The sequence below is a fragment of the Microcaecilia unicolor genome, chromosome 5 (genome assembly GCF_901765095.1).
Source record: "Microcaecilia unicolor chromosome 5, aMicUni1.1, whole genome shotgun sequence".
Taxonomy (NCBI): Eukaryota; Metazoa; Chordata; class Amphibia; order Gymnophiona; family Siphonopidae; genus Microcaecilia; species Microcaecilia unicolor.
Window position 1 is genome coordinate 56823387 of NC_044035.1, and position 17051 is coordinate 56840437.

The following is a 17051-nucleotide window of genomic DNA, read 5'->3' on the forward strand; positions in this document are numbered from 1 at the left end:
TTATAAACAGGATAAACAAGGGACATGGAGGGCTATGGCAACATAGGAACGTCCGTCTTATAAAATGACCACTCAGACATCCATACAGAGTAGAGGAGTAAAATGGTTAGAGCATTGAAGCAGGTGTCCCAGGTTCAAATTGTACTTCAAAGCTGTTTATGTTTTTTTTTTTTTATTGTGAGCCCTTCAGGAACAGAAAAATATCTACTATACAGGGAAAATATGAGCATATTCTGAATTATATAGAGCAGTGGTGGATTTCTGAATTGAAGTTGGTGATGCCTCGTGGTGGGTTAAATGATGAACTTGATGGGATGTCCTTAGTGTATTGCCATTGGTTATATTGGATCAGCTGACTGATCTTATTTAAATCCCACAGATGCTGCTGCCTCCTTGACTAAGGTGTCCTTTTACTAAGTTGCATTAGTATTTCTAGCACATGAGAGACATAGGAATCTATGGGTGTCTCTAGTGTTTAGCGTGTGCTAAAAATGCTAGCGTGCCTTTGTAAAAGACCCCTTATGATTTCTAAAGCAATTCTGTAGAGAAGTGACTTAAGTGTAATATTTTCATATTTTGACTTGAACTGTGTTTGTTTTTAGAATTGGAATAACTCCTGAATTAAGTACAATTTTTTGATACATTCCTCTCATTCATGAGTATTAGTATATGGTGTATATACTTTTTTTTATAATAACAAGGATCTATACATAAAAGAAAACATAGAAATGGGGAAAAAAAGGATCGATTAAAAAAAATAGAGTGCAGACATTGGATGAATTTTTAATTCCATTTTCTGACAGTCTGATAAAAATTTAAATGTGAGGGACTATTCTGAGCTAAATTACTATAATATGGGGCTCATGTTCAAAAGAAAAAAAAATATCTCAAAAATGGCATAAAGTGGTATTTGGATGTTTTACTAAAAAAAAAAAAAGTCCAAATCGCGGTTTTCAAAACTTGTATTTGAGACTTTTTTCTTTGCAGTACATTCAAATCACAAGAGGGCGGGATTTGTGCATTCCCAAAATGTGGACATTTTTCTGCCATAATGGAATAAAGCAAAAACATTTGGGACTAAAAGTTAGACTTTTTGGTCTAGACCTGTTTCAATCATGCCAGGTCACAAAAAGGTGCCCTAAATGACCAGATTACAACTGGAGAGATTAAGGCCTGACCCTCCTTACTCCCCCAATGGTCACTGACCCCCTTCTATCCCCAAAAGATGTGAAAGAAACCGTACGTACCAGCCTCTGTGACAGCTGCAGATGTTATGGCCAGTCTGTTAGAGCAGCAAGCAGGTCTCTGGAGTAGCCTAGTGGTGCAGTGCACTGTAGAGAAGGGGACCCAGGCCCATATCCCACTCTGTTACACTTGTGATGGAAAGTGTGAGCCTTCCAAAAACCTACTGTACCCACATATAGGTGGCACCTGCAGAATTAAGGGCTATTATAGCGGTGTACAGTTGGGTACAGTAGGTTTTTGGTGGGGTTTGGAGGGCTCACAATTCAATATAAGGGGATAACGGTGAGATGTATATCTGGGACCTTTAATGTGAAGTTCACTGCAGTGCCCCCTAGGATGCCCCACTGCTCTGCTGTGTGGCCAGTCTATTAAGAATGCTGCCCCCCCCCCCCACCAAATACATCCCAGTGACTTGTTTTTGTGTGTTTTTCCGTTGAATGTTTATTTTTCGAAAATGGTCCAAAAAGATAGATGCACTGAGCACAAGAACATTTAGCAAATAGCCATTTTTGAAACAAAAAGTTGAAAATGGCCATGTTCACTACTGGATGTTTGGACATTTTCAGCAAAATGTCCAAAATCGGATTTAACTCCTAAAAATACTGAAACAGAGCCCGTAGGAGGTCAATTAGTTAATTCTTAACCACTCAATTCTAGTGACCCCTACTGCTAGTATGGTGTCAAATGAGATTTTATTCTATGTAGAGGAAAAGCCTCAAACCCAGGCAACTACTCCTTGTGTTGAATCCAACTTTAGGGAGCACTGCCTGTTCATCATAGGCTAAAAAACCTCTATTGTATAACCCTCACGTACTGTTCTAGTCTTACAGTATATCAATCACGGGGGTTACTTATCTTGCTGCCGTTAAAACTACTGAGCAGTCTTATGCACAATCACATGGCCCAAGTTTCGCCTCCTTCATCAGGGTCCGTGGGATACTCGACCGTATCTGCAAAAAATATATATCACAATGACACCCCTTGTCTTGTACAAATACCTCTCACCTTGACGAAGCCTTCCTTACTTCAGATATCCTGTGCTCGGTCCTATGTTTAACAAACAAAATGCCGATGGTATTTATCCCCTAATAACGTCAGGCGCGCTGTGCCACGCTCCTCCTCCATCTCATCAGCTGAGCATGATGTCAGACGCACTGTACCAGGCTCCTCTTCCGTCTCATTCTTGGCATTCAGCTGATCATGACGTTGGTACTGTCAAAACTTAAAGCTTAAAATTGTCTTAGAACACTGCTAAATCTGAAAAACTGGTTCCACTCTATTCTCATGTTAAGTCCATTAGGTTGTAGTGTATTGAGGCGATAGATCCATCTTTGTTCCTGTTGCAAGAGGACTAACTTTCTGTCCCCGTCTTGCATACCCCATTCTAGTTGTTGTAGGATAACACATTTTAAAGTATTAAAAGTATGGTTAAGCTCAATACAATGTGCAGCTAAGGGAGCTGTGGTTTTTTTTAATATTGATATTACTCTTATGTTCTATTAATCTGGTGGTAAATTTACATGATGTTTGTCCCACGTAGATTTTCTTACATGGGCATATAATGCAATATATCACCCATTCTGACATGCAGGTGGTATTCTGGCGAAGATCGTAATGTTTGCCTGTGTTGGGATTAACAAACTCCCTAGTGTTAATCATCAGCTCACATATACTACATTGTCCACAACTCCTATGGCCATAAATATGGGAATCCATTTGTTGGGGCCTCTTGGATACTGCTGGAGCCAAAATTTCTTTCAGGTTCTTTCCACGGCTATAAGCTAGCCTTAAATTTGTATTTTGAAATGTGGGTAAAGTTTGAATTATGTGCCAGTTCTTTCTCAATATCCTAGAGACTTGAGTTGCCATATTCGTGTGACGTAGTACACACGTTAAGATGTTATCCTCTTCACCCTTCTCCTTTTATCTGGGTAATAATAGATACTGGCGATTATTGTATTTAGCTCTTCTATACACAGTGTGTACTACACTTTTAGGGTAAACCCTATCTTACAGGCGTTGTTTTAATTCCTTAGATTTTTCTTTAAATTCTATTTCATCTGAACAAATACGCCTGTAGCGAAGAAACTGAGAAAGTGGTAAGCTATCCTTCAATCTTTGGGGGTGGCAACTACTGTACTCCAAGAAAGTATTCCTGTCTGTTTCTTTGCGGAATACTGTAGTGTCCAACTTCTTCTCCCTTTTAGTAATTAATACATCCAGGAATGACATACTAGTCAAATCTTGTTGGATGGTAAACTGTAATGTAGGATGACAATTATTCAGGTACTTTAAGACTTCTTCCAACTCTTGATCTGTACCTGTCCAGATACAGAATATATCATCTACTGTATGTACCTGTGCCATATTTTCATTTTGGTAAACCATGTAGACACATATACGAAAGTCTCTTCAAATCTAGGTACAAATAGATTAGCTACTGATGGGGCGATGGTAACGCCCATAGCCACTCCAGTCTTCTGTTTAAACAGACGTCCTTCAAATTGGAAAAAATTGTTCTTTAGAGCTATCTCTGCCAATTCTATAATGAAGCCAGATAGGACCGAAACGTGGGCCGTGGACGGGGTATAGAAGACTGTGATCGTGCATAAGACTGCTCAGTAGTTTTAACGGCAGCAAGATAAGTAACCCCCGTGATTGATATACTGTACGACTAGAACAGTACGTGAGGGTTACACAATAGAGGTTTTTTAGCCTATGATGAACAGGCAAAATCGGATTTAGACATCATATCAGAAATGCCCCTCTATGTATGTCACAATAAGTGATAATTTTACCCTAAAAGACTGTGTTTTAAATGCCTCTTTATTAGTGTGCTATTTTAAAATATCCAGTTATAGTCTCCTTTTTCATGTACAATAAAACATACACACAGAATATGTATTTATACTAAGGCTCCATATTAATTTTTAATATATGAATGTTCACCTAGGGAGCCTTATACTCTTGCACTAGCTCTAATTTACCCCCAAATTCTATAAATGGCGCCTTAAGTTGTGCGCTCTAATATGGCCACACACCCAAATTGCGCATACAACTTAATTGATTGGCAAGCCAGTCAGCACCGGTAATTGGTACTTAATCAATTAGTGGCACTAATTGTCTTTAATTAGAATTTATGCTCACAACTTTCTAGGCATATTCTATAACATGGTTCGTGTAAATTCTAATATGTGCAGGCGAAAAGGAGGTGCGGCCATGGTCGTGGAATGTGTGGGTCTTAGGTATTTCAGAAAACTATGGGCACTATTATGGAATACTCCCAATCTGCACCTAAGTTAGACACAGGTATTTAGGCCTGGTTTTAGGTGGCCTAAATGGGTGCGCCTTAAATTTAATCGCAAGAACAGCACGTGAGTATATTCTATAAGCTATGCTTAAGTATAGGTTTAGTTTATAGAATTGCGCTAAGCACGTGGTTTTATGGTGCCAATGTTTAAGGTGCCATTTATATAATTTGGCCCTTAGTGAATAGTTTAATCTTTAGTATGTGCAAACAAGTAGTAAATTGGTATCTGAGTGTTCTTTTATAAAGTACAACTAGATGCTACTCAAAACTATTAATGGGTTTTAAATACAGAACTATAACTTCACAATGTGCTTTACCCCTAGTAAACATACAGATTTTGTCTTCCACATTTTAAGAAAGCGAAGTAATTGAGAAGAACATACCTGATATTTTTCTAGGGACAGAAATTAATGTTTCCATATCATCATGCTGATCAATCCATAGACTGGTGGGTTGTGTCCATCTACCAGCAGGTGGAGATAGAGAGCAAACTTTTGCCTCCCTATATGTGGTCATGTGCTGCCGGAAACTCCTCGGTATGTTCTCTATCTCAGCAGGTGGTGGTCACACACAGCAGCAGCTCTGGCTAGGCCTCCAAGCCTAATTTTTAGGTTTTGTTGAGTGCCTGGGGTTGAGGGCTCTTCTTGAGCAAGTGCAAACCTGGTGGCGCCAGGTCCCTCCTTTTCTCCCCTCCTCCCGCTGGCTCCGTTAAAAAAAAAAAAAAAAAAAAAAAAATTTTGAACGTCCTTAAAGGCGTTTATTTCGACGTTTATTTCGACGTTTATTGCAGCTACTCACTGGGACACCAGGTCGTTACAGCTCGGAGCGGAAAGCAGGTAATTTTTACCTTTTTATAGCGGGCAGGGGGTTCCCCGATTGATCTCCACGTGGCATATGGCGTCGGAGGGCGAGGGCGCAAAGAGTCGCTCCCCGGATCGCTTGGGCGCTTCTAGAGGGGATGCGGGGGTCTTAAAGTCTGATTCGCCCTTGTTGGGTGACAGTTTCGTGACCGATGAGTGTCCCGGTCCTTCCTCCGGTGTGGCGGTTTTTCCCGCCATAAACGCCCATCCCCCGCTGCTCGCCTCCGCCATCTTGGCCGGCCACGCGGCTCGGACGGCTTCTTCTTGGGCCGCCCTTGAGGTAGGAGACATTAATGCCATGAACGCCCTTAATTTGGGCGACGGCACAAAAGCGGCTAAAGTTAAGCGCCGTTCTTCCCGCGCGGCTCCTTCGCGGAGTGTCGCGCCGGACGCCATCTTGGATGCGCAGCATGTCTCTCCCCCGCTCTTGCGAGCGCCGGTTGAGGGTGCGTCTAGGGCTGTAGCCCAGGCTGCGGAAGTGCACAGTCTGGGGGGTTTCTCCCCCGAGTTTGTTTTGCTGCTGCATCAGGCCTTCCTTATGCAAAACGCTGCCCCTGCTCCCTCGTCTGGTAAAGAGGTTGAGGCCCCCGGAGGTAAACGCCCTCGGGTTGATTCCCAGGCCTTGGAGGACTTTGTCTCCTCCGATGTAGATGAGGGCAGCGTATCTGAGTTCTCCCAACGGTCCTTTGCGGATTCCTTGGAGGAGACGGATCCCCGCTCGGATGGAGCGGATGACCCCTCTGCAGCGCGGCTCTTTAGCTCAGAGGATTTGCCCAACCTGTTAGTGCAGGCCATGGGCATTTTGAAGATTTCCTCTCCGGAGGACGTCTCTCCCTCAGCCCCTTTTGGCTCTGCCATTATGCTGGGGATGAAGCGCCCGCCTAGAACCTTCCACGTGCATGATGCCATGCACACCTTAATTTCGGCTCAATGGGATGTCCCGGAAGCGAGCCTTAAAGTGGCTAGGGCTATGTCCCGCCTCTATCCTTTGCCTGAAAGTGAACGTGAGGCCTATCTGTGGCCTACCGTGGATTCCTTAATCACTGCGGTGACTAAGAAAATGGCATTGCCGGTGGAAGGTGGCACGGCCCTAAAGGACGCCCAAGACAGAAGATTGGAGGCGGCCTTAAGGTCGTCCTTTGAGGCGGCTGCTTTAAGTTTGCAGGCCTCAGTTTGCGGCTCCTATGTGGCCAGGGCGTGCCTGACTATGGTGCAGCGGGCTTCCCCCTCGGATCATTCCTTGAGGGCTGATTGGCCGGCCCTGGAATCGGGCTTAGCCTATTTGGCAGACTTGCTGTATGATGTCTTGAGGGCCTCAGCTAAAGGCATGGCTCAGACAATCTCTGCGCGGCGGTGGCTTTGGCTGAAGCATTGGTCTGCTGACCACGCCTCTAAATCCCGCCTGGCTAGATTGCCTTTTAAAGGCAAGCTGCTCTTTGGGGTCGAGCTGGACAAAATCGTGACCGATCTCGGCACGTCTAAGGGCAAGAAGTTACCAGAGGTCAGGGCTCGGGCTAGTACTCGCCCCAGTACCTCCAGAGGACGGTTTCAGGAAGCCCGTCGATACCGCCCGGGCAGGTCGGGCTCCTCTGCCCCCTCTGCCTTCAAGAGGAACTTCTCCCCCAAGCAGCATTCCTTTCGCAGAGACCGTGCTCCCTCCGGTCCTCCCCCAGGGTCTCGTACCCAATGACGGGGCCTTGGTCCACACCCCAGTGCAGATTGGAGGACGGCTGTCCTCGTTTCTGGGCGAGTGGACCACAATAACTTCAGACGCTTGGGTGCTGGAAGTCATCAGAGACGGCTACAAGCTAGAGTTCTGCCGACCCTTAAGAGACGGGTTTGTACTCTCTCCCTGCAAGTCTCCGGTCAAAGCTGTGGCAGTGCAGCAGATCTTGGACAATCTGATCCGCCTGGGTGCGGTCGTTCCGGTGCCAGAAAATCAGCTTGGCAAGGGGCGTTACTCCATTTACTTTGTGGTACCAAAGAAAGGAGGTTCTGTCCGGCCTATCCTCGACCTCAAAGGGGTCAATCGGGCCTTGAAAGTTCGGCACTTTCGCATGGAGACTCTCCGCTCTGTTATAGCGGCAGTGAAGGCAGGGGAGTACCTGGCATCCTTGGACATCAAGGAAGCGTACTTGCATATTCCCATCTGGTCTCCTCATCAACGCTTTCTGCGTTTTGCAGTCCTGGGCCGACACTTCCAGTTCAGAGCCCTCCCGTTCGGGGTGGCTACTGCTCCGCGGACCTTCTCCAAAGTAATGGTGGTCATCGCGGCCTTCCTGAGGAAGGAAGGAGTACAAGTCCATCCTTATCTGGACGACTGGTTGATCCGAGCCCCCTCTTATGCAGAGTGCGGCAAAGCTGTGAACCGGGTGGTTGCTCTTTTGAGCTCCCTGGGGTGGATCATCAACTGGGAGAAAAGCCAGCTGCGCCCAACTCAGTCCCTGGAGTATCTGGGAGTTCGATTTGACACCCAAGTGGGCAGAGTGTTCCTGCCAGACAATCGGATTGTCAAGCTTCAGGCTCAGGTGGACCAGTTCCTACTAGCCTCTCCTCTTCGGGCTTGAGACTATGTGCAGCTGTTGGGCTCTATGACGGCCACGATGGAAGTAGTGCCCTGTGCCAGGGCTCATATGAGACCACTACAACACTCTCTGCTGCAGCGCTGGACTCCGATGTCGGAGGATTATGCTGTGCGCCTTCCCTTGGACCCAGCAGTGCGCAAGGCGCTGAGCTGGTGGACGCAGACAGACAAGTTGTCTGCAGGAATGCCTCTGGTGACCCCGGAGTGGATTGTTGTCATGACGGACGCCTCTTTGTCGGGCTGGGGAGCCCACTGCTTGGGAAGGACAGCGCAGGGGCTCTGGTCTCCTGCAGAGGCAAAGTGGTCTATCAACCTCCTGGAACTCAGAGCCATTCGGTTGGCGCTTTTGGAGTTCATCCCGGTACTGGCGTTGAAGCCAGTACGGGTCCTGTCGGACAATGCCACGGCTGTGGCCTATGTCAACCGCCAGGGAGGTACCAAGAGCGCCCCTCTAGCCAAGGAGGCCATGAATCTATGCCAGTGGGCGGAAGCAAACCTGGAACAGCTGTCAGCGGCCCACATTGCCTGAGTCATGAATGTCAAGGCGGACTTTCTCAGTCGCCATACCTTGGAGCCCGGAGAGTGGCAGCTATCTGCCCAGGCGTTCTTGGACATCACGAAGCGCTGGGGCCAGCCGAGCCTAGATCTGATGGCGTCATCGGCCAATTGCCAAGTGCCGCGCTTTTTCAGCAGAGGACGGGACCCTCGATCCCTGGGAGTAGATGCTCTTCTCCAACAGTGGCCGACAAAAGAGCTTCTCTATGTGTTCCCGCCCTGGCCCATGTTGGGCAGGGTACTAGACCGGGTGGCAAAGCATCCAGGTCGGATAATCCTGGTGGGTCCGGATTGGCCCAGACGTCCCTGGTAGGCGGACTTGATCAGGCTCTCAGTCGACGATCCTCTGCGGCTGCCAGTGGAGCAGGGCCTGTTACATCAGGGTCCCGTGGTGATGGAGGATCCCTCCCCCTTTGGTCTTACGGCCTGGCTATTGAGCGGCAGCGTCTGAGAAAGAAGGGCTTCTCAGACAAGGTCATCGCCACTATGCTGAGAGCGAGGAAGCGCTCTACTTCTACGGCTTACGCCAGGGTTTGGCGTACCTTTGCAGCGTGGGGTGAAGCGGGCGCACTTTCTCCCTTCACTGCTCCAATTTCTTCAGTGTTGGCGTTCCTGCAAGAAGGTCTGGAGAAAGGCCTGTCGCTCAGTTCCCTTAAAGTCCAGGTAGCGGCTCTGGCTTGCTTCAGGGGCCGCCTGAAGGGTGCTTCCCTGGCTTCGCAGCCAGATGTGGTGCGCTTTCTCAAGAGAGTTAATCACCTGCGCCCTCCTCGGCACTCTGTGGTGCCTGCGTGGAATCTCAACCTGGTACTAAGAGCTTTGCAGAAGCCGCCTTTTGAACCCTTGTCGAGGGCATCTCTGAAAGACCTGACGTTGAAAGCAGTCTTTTTGGTGGCTATCACTTCAGCCAGAAGAGTTTCCGAGCTCCAGGCACTCTCATGTCGAGAGCCTTTTCTGCAGTTCACTGAGGCAGGAGTGACTATTCGCACAGTGCCTTCCTTCCTGCCCAAGATTGTTTCTCGCTTCCATGTGAATCAGCAGCTCTGTCTCCCTTCCTTTCGTAGGGAGGACTACCCAGAGGAATTCTCTGCTCTCAAATATCTGGTTGTGAGACGAGTTATCATCAGATACTTGGAAGTGACCAATGATTTCCGGAAATCGGATCATCTGTTTGTCCTGTTTGCAGGTCCTCGTAAGGGTCTGCAGGCTGCTAAGCCTACAGTGGCAAGATGGGTCAAGGAAGCCATTGCAGCGGCTTATGTGGCCGCGGGGAAGGTGCCGCCTATCCAGCTGAAGGCTCACTCCACTAGAGCTCAGGCGGCCTCGATGGCAGAGGCCGGGTCCGTCTCCTTGGCAGAGATATGCAAGGCAGCAACTTGGGCATCGGCCCATACATTCTCCAAGCATTACCGCTTGACTGTGGCTGCTCGGGCGGAGGCCCGGTTTGGAGCTTCAGTGTTGAGGTCAGAGATTTCAATGTCCCGCCCTGGGTGAGTACTGCTTCGGTACATCCCACCAGTCTATGGATTGATCAGCATGATGATATGGAAGGTAAAATTATGTATCATACCTGATAATTTTCTTTCCATTAATCATAGCTGATCAATCCATAGCCCCTCCCAGATATCTGTACTGTTTATATTCTGGTTGAATTTTAGGTTCAAGTTTAGTCTTCAGTTACTTCAGGAGGACTTCGTGTTCAAGTTTTTTCACTTGGATTCTTCAAGAGTTGAGACGAGTTTGTGTTACAGTGAGCTGCTGCATTCCTCTCCCCTCCGTTTTACGGGGCTGGATTAAATTCTGCCGGCACTCCCTCCCGCTTTGTGCGGCTGTAGGGCAGCTTTGTACCCCTCCCGCTTCGGCGGTGTTAGGGTCAGTCAGCTCCTCCCGCGGTTGCGGTTGCAGGATAAGCCAGATCCCCCCGCATCGGCGGGGTGGTGTCCCTCCCCCTTTCCGCGGGGATGAGCTGGACGGATTCCCCTCCCCCACTTGTGTGGGGATGAGCTGGGTTAATTCCCCTCCCCCGTTTCGGCGGTGGTGAGCTGGGCAGAGTGTCCCTTTGTGGGTGTAATTCTCTAAGTGCTGAGTCCTGCGGATGGAGCTTTGATATCGACATACTGAGGAGTTTCCGGCAGCACATGACCACATATAGGGAGGCAAAAGTTTGCTCTCTATCTCCACCTGCTGGTAGATGGACACAACCCACCAGTCTATGGATTGATCAGCTATGATTAATGGAAAGAAAATTATCAGGTATGATACATAATTTTACCATTGCATTTATGTTCTGTTACTATGCTGTCTCTTTTTAGATAACACGACAGCAGTACCAGAATGCACTGACTGCTAATCGCATGGACAGCTCACCACAGTCTCCTGAACTGGAAGCGTTTGCTGATGGATATGCTTCTAAAACCACAACAGCCCATGAGGCATTACAAACCCCTAAAGATGAGAACACTACCAGCCTTCTGAATGAAAAGAACAGTATCATGAGTATGTCATACAGAAGCACATTACTATTTTTTTATTTAACAAATTTTATATATTTGTTAGCACACAAAAGCAAGTAAAAAATGACATTACACATGGAAACTAACATGCAAAGAAAATGAAAGAAAAGAGAAATACCTCAATTTTAAATGTTCAAGTTCTTTATTTCTTGATATACCTCCTATGTCATTCTAATCTACATTAACTGGGAAGTTGGAGATAATTACAAAAAATATTTAAGGCAACCCGAGAAAATAAACTCTTAATATTTACTTGAAAATTCTTCTAGGTCTAGATAGAACAGAAACCCTCTCTGAAGAATAATCTAATCTAAGATCTGGCCTACTTGAACCCTTTCTTTCCATTATAAAATTAGCCAAATGAACTGGATTCAAAAAAGTATGATAAGAATCCTTACGGGTCACTAAATATTTGCATGGAAATTTAAGGAAAAACATGGATCCCAAAGAGGGGCATAATCGAACGGCGCCGGCCAAATAGATCGCCGAGCATTTAATTGGCTGGCGCCGCAAAGAGCAGTCCCGAACCGTATTATCGAAAAAGATGGCCGGCCATCTTTCATTTTGATAATACGGTTCGAGCCGGCCAAATGTCAGAGATGACCGGGTTTGAGATGGCCGGCATGGGTTTTCGCCGATAATGGAAACTAATGCCGGTGATCTCAAACCCGGCCAAATCCAAGGCATTTGGTCGTGGGAGGAGCCAGCATTTGTAGTGCACTGGTCCCCCTGACATGCCAGTACATCAATCTGGCACCCTAGGGGGCACTTCAGTGGACTTCAAAAATTGCTCCCAGGTGCATACCCTCCCTTACCTTGTGTACTGAGCCCCCCAAAACCCACTCCCCACAACTCTACACCACTACCATAACCCTTATGGGTGAAGGGGGGTACCTACAGTGGGGGAAATAAGTATTTGATCCCTTGCTGATTTTGTAAGTTTGCCCACTGACAAAGACATGAGCAGCCCATAATTGAAGGGTAGGTTATTGGTAACAGTGAGAGATAGCACATCACAAATTAAATCCGGAAAATCACATTGTGGAAAGTATATGAATTTATTTGCATTCTGCAGAGGGAAATAAGTATTTGATCCCCCACCAACCAGTAAGAGATCTGGCCCCTACAGACCAGGTAGATGCTCCAAATCAACTCGTTACCTGCATGACAGACAGCTGTCGGCAATGGTCACCTGTATGAAAGACACCTGTCCACAGACTCAGTGAATCAGTCAGACTCTAACCTCTACAAAATGGCCAAGAGCAAGGAGCTGTCTAAGGATGTCAGGGACAAGATCATACACCTGCACAAGGCTGGAATGGGCTACAAAACCATCAGTAAGACGCTGGGCGAGAAGGAGACAACTGTTGGTGCCATAGTAAGAAAATGGAAGAAGTACAAAATGACTGTCAATCGACAAAGATCTGGGGCTCCACGCAAAATCTCACCTCGTGGGGTATCCTTGATCATGAGGAAGGTTAGAAATCAGCCTACAACTACAAGGGGGGAACTTGTCAATGATCTCAAGGCAGCTGGGACCACTGTCACCACGAAAACCATTGGTAACACATTACGACATAACGGATTGCAATCCTGCAGTGCCCGCAAGGTCCCCCTGCTCCGGAAGGCACATGTGACGGCCCGTCTGAAGTTTGCCAGTGAACACCTGGATGATGCCGAGACTGATTGGGAGAAGGTGCTGTGTTCAGATGAGACAAAAATTGAGCTCTTTGGCATGAACTCAACTCGCCGTGTTTGGAGGAAGAGAAATGCTGCCTATGACCCAAAGAACACCGTCCCCACTGTCAAGCATGGAGGTGGAAATGTTATGTTTTGGGGGTGTTTCTCTGCTAAGGGCACAGGACTACTTCACCGCATCAATGGGAGAATGGATGGGGCCATGTACCGTACAATTCTGAGTGACAACCTCCTTCCCTCCGCCAGGGCCTTAAAAATGGGTCGTGGCTGGGTCTTCCAGCACGACAATGACCCAAAACATACAGCCAAGGCAACAAAGGAGTGGCTCAGGAAGAAGCACATTAGGGTCATGGAGTGGCCTAGCCAGTCACCAGACCTTAATCCCATTGAAAACTTATGGAGGGAGCTGAAGCTGCGAGTTGCCAAGCGACAGCCCAGAACTCTTAATGATTTAGAGATGATCTGCAAAGAGGAGTGGACCAAAATTCCTCCTGACATGTGTGCAAACCTCATCATCAACTACAGAAGACGTCTGACCGCTGTGCTTGCCAACAAGGGTTTTGCCACCAAGTATTAGGTCTTGTTTGCCAGAGGGATCAAATACTTATTTCCCTCTGCAGAATGCAAATAAATTCATATACTTTCCAAAATGTGATTTTCTGGATTTAATTTGTGATGTGCTATCTCTCACTGTTACCAATAACCTACCCTTCAATTATGGGCTGCTCATGTCTTTGTCAGTGGGCAAACTTACAAAATCAGCAAGGGATCAAATACTTATTTCCCCCACTGTACATGTGGGTACAGTGGGTTTTGGGGGGGGGGGGGGGTTGGAGGGCTCCCATTTACCACCACAAGTGTAACAGGTAGGGGGGGATGGGCCTTGGTCCACCTGCCTAAAGTGCACTGCACCCACAAAAAACTCCATGGACCTGCATAATGCTGTCAGGGAGCTGGCTATGACATTTGAAGCTGGCATAGAGGCTGGCAAAAATATATTTTTCTTTTTTTTTTTGGGTGGGAGGGGGTTGGTGACCACTGGGGGAGTAAGGGGAGGTCATCCCCGATTCTCTCCAGTGGTCATTTGGTCAGTTGGGGCACCTTTTTGAAGCTTGGTCCTGAAAAAAAAGGGACGAAGTGAAGCCGGCGAAATGCTTGTCAAGGCTGGCTTTCTTTTTTCCATTATCGGGCGAAGCCGGCCATCTCATACCACACCTCCATCCCGCCTTCGCTACCTACCGACACACCCCCTTGAAGTTTGGCCGGCTCCGCGATGGAAAGCAGTTGGCACTGGCCAAAATCGGCTTTCCATTATACCAATTTGGCTGAGTCCAGGAGATCGCCGGCCATCTCCCGATTTGTGTCGGAAGATGGCCGGCGATCTCCTTCGAAAATAAGCTGGTTAGTCAGCACTTTAACTTTCAAATGAAAAAATTCTTTACACCGGGCTTGCGTAGGATTAGCCACATCAGGGAAAACTTAATATACAGACCACAAAAAGGTAAATTTTTCTTCTTTAAATAAGCCTTTAAAACTATAAACTTATCCTGTTCAGTTAGGAAAGACACCAAAAGGGTAGACTTGGTCCCTATCTTATGTTATAAAACTTCAAGAAACTACGGGGAGAAGTTATCAGTGTGGGTTACATTAAGATGTTATTTGGGCCTATGCTAAAATAGCACAAATTTGTAAAATAACAGTAGCCCACATTGATAACTATGCCCATAAGTAAGAATTGCATCTCAGTAGCATTCAGGTCTCCCTTCTGACCTTCCTTCCAAACAGAATTAGTAGGGAAATAATGACATCCGCATTGGTCAATAATAACACCACCTCGAGGTATTTACCAAGCAAAATCTTAGATGACGAAAGATGATCTCACCTGGTTCTCCATCACCGCCATTTTCCAATGTAAAAAGAAACTGTCTTTAACAGCCGCTATCTCGGTTGCCTGTAAGGTTGACATCTGTTGTTCTACTTGGGACATCTGTTCTTCTACCTATAAGCTCATTCTATTATCAAGCTCTGTCAACTTATGTCTCTGTCTTACTCACCACTGACCAAATATTGACAAGAGATGCCTCATGCTGAACAGCAGAGGAAGATAGAACTTCTGTCAGCAAAGCCAGGTCATTAACAACTAGCAATGGAACCTGGATGGGAACCACAGGACTTGATGAAGAAACCAGAATTACAGAAGAAGAAGAACCAGAGTCTGGGGACCCAAAGGAGGAAACCCCAGCTTCTGATCTCAATAAGGGAGGTGTGTTTGGAGTAGTTGTCAGCAAAGTTTTAGAGCCTTCCACAGGCCCACCAATCACTGAAAAAAAATTTCCTTTACTTTTCCATTTAACCATGAGTAACCGTTAAAGATAAAATAAACAATACCTCCAGAGCAGACTTCAAGACTGCTACTTGAACAACTTAATATACCAGCAGAATCCCAAAGGGGCTCCAAAGGGGCAAATTCATTTAACGCAGAAAAACAAAACAGTTTGCATCAGATCCATATTGTTTTCAGTTATCTGCATGAACCAGCAAGCATCCATATTTTAGCATGTGAAAAATTTAATGAAATATACTTCTCATATTGAAGTATATCTTTAGCTGTTTGCTAAAGAAATTTGTTTTTGAATAAAGAAATTTACAATTGTTTCTAAAGGCTCTGCTGATGCTAAAGACGAGAATCAATTTACATAGACATCATATTAAACATCACACTGCCAGCCAGGATGTCACCTCTGTGAGACAGCACTTTACAAAACCAGAACTCTGCATTAGTGATTTTATGGTGAAAATACTAAAAGGAAATTTTAAGACCTTTGAAGTCAAAATTCAGACAGGACTTAACAAAGATCTGGGTTTTCTATCCCATTATAAACCATAAAATTATACTACTTTGTCAGCCTCTTATCACCCATCCATCTCCTTGTTTCTTACCTAACCCACCCCACCCTCTTCCTGTGAGAATGTCATTGGAATGCTTTTGTGTTTCACTTATATTTTCTGATATTTATTAACATTTGCTCATTTCTGATCTGAAGAAGGGTTACCTTCAAAAGTTAATCAACAAAAAAAATGTATTGAGTTACTCCAATAAAAAGGTAGCATCTTATTTTCTTTTCTGTGTTTTGTTTTATTTTTTATTATCAATCAAGTGAGGAAACAAGACTGATTATTTGCCTTGTATGTATATACATAAAAGTATTCTGACTTTTGTGTGTTGAGTTTGCCACATTTGTGTGAGGTCCTGTAGCCAGTTGCTAGCCATGCTATTGTATTATTGTTCTGGCAGTGAGATAAATGCTTCTCTGTACAAGAGGATAATTCATGTATCTCCAGAGCTTGGAGCCTCAGCACAATAGTGTAGGGTTTTTGTCACAGGAGCAGCATACTGAGCTGCAGAGGCAGCTAACTGGTGTCCGTCAAAGGCAGGAGAAACTTCAAGCAAGGGCACAGGTGTTAGAGAACCTGAATGACATGCTCCAGAGTGAAGTATAAGAGTTGAGCCTCCGAGGGGAGGGGGCCTGTCAGAGAGAGAGAGAGAGAGAGCGCAGCTCAGCTAGAGGGTACCAGGCTGACAAAAGTGAAATGTGTTGTTGATCCAGCAGCTGGTAGAAATGGAAGAGATGCTCACAGAGTATGTCAATGTGCAGGACCACGGAGAGGAAATGGCAGTGCTGGAGAGTAAATTGCAAAGTAGACACTTCAAGACCAGCTGACCCAGATGGAAGTCTCCAAGGGGAGACCTTAAAGAAATTGAGATTTATTGCTACCTAGCTCAAGGAAACTGCTCAGACAAAGGTCTGGCTAGAGAACCAACTGAAAAGTCAGGAGGAAAGTGAACAAGAAGCGGCGGAGGCGAAGTGCTCATGTCCTGACTCAAACCAGGGAGATGTCTCTCTCCAAGTGGAAGACTTAAGAAGACAATTGAAGGAAGAATCAGACATCAAGAAAGGCATGGTAGATGCCTTATAGATTGCCAGTCGAGAGCTTGAGAGAGTTCATGCGCAACATGAGATGGAGACTAAGAGTGGATGCCAGGGGGCATAGTCCAAACAGTTACTGAAGTGGTTCAGTGGCAAACCAAGAGTGTGCCAAATGGGTGACTGAGACCAGAGTTGTCACCCTGGATAGAGAGTGGCTTGGTCAGTCCAGTGTATCTGAGTTTTGGAGAACAGTCACCAAGAATGTGGATGTATTGAGTGACTTGCTGTGGGCATATGAGGAAGCCACTGTACAGCAGCTAAAAGATGTCAAAGTGCTCAGAAAAAGGAAAACCTGTGGGT

General features: G+C 46.2%; 1 protein-coding gene across 1 annotated transcript in view; it reads left to right on the forward strand.

The window, feature by feature from the left end:
• Positions 1 to 17051, forward strand: part of CNNM1 (cyclin and CBS domain divalent metal cation transport mediator 1) — a 300200-nt gene that overhangs the window by 235450 nt on the left and 47699 nt on the right. The window contains exon 8 of the mRNA XM_030204797.1: positions 10864 to 11038. Within this exon, the coding sequence (XP_030060657.1) occupies positions 10864 to 11038 (175 nt within the window). The remainder of the gene's footprint in view (positions 1 to 10863; positions 11039 to 17051) is intronic.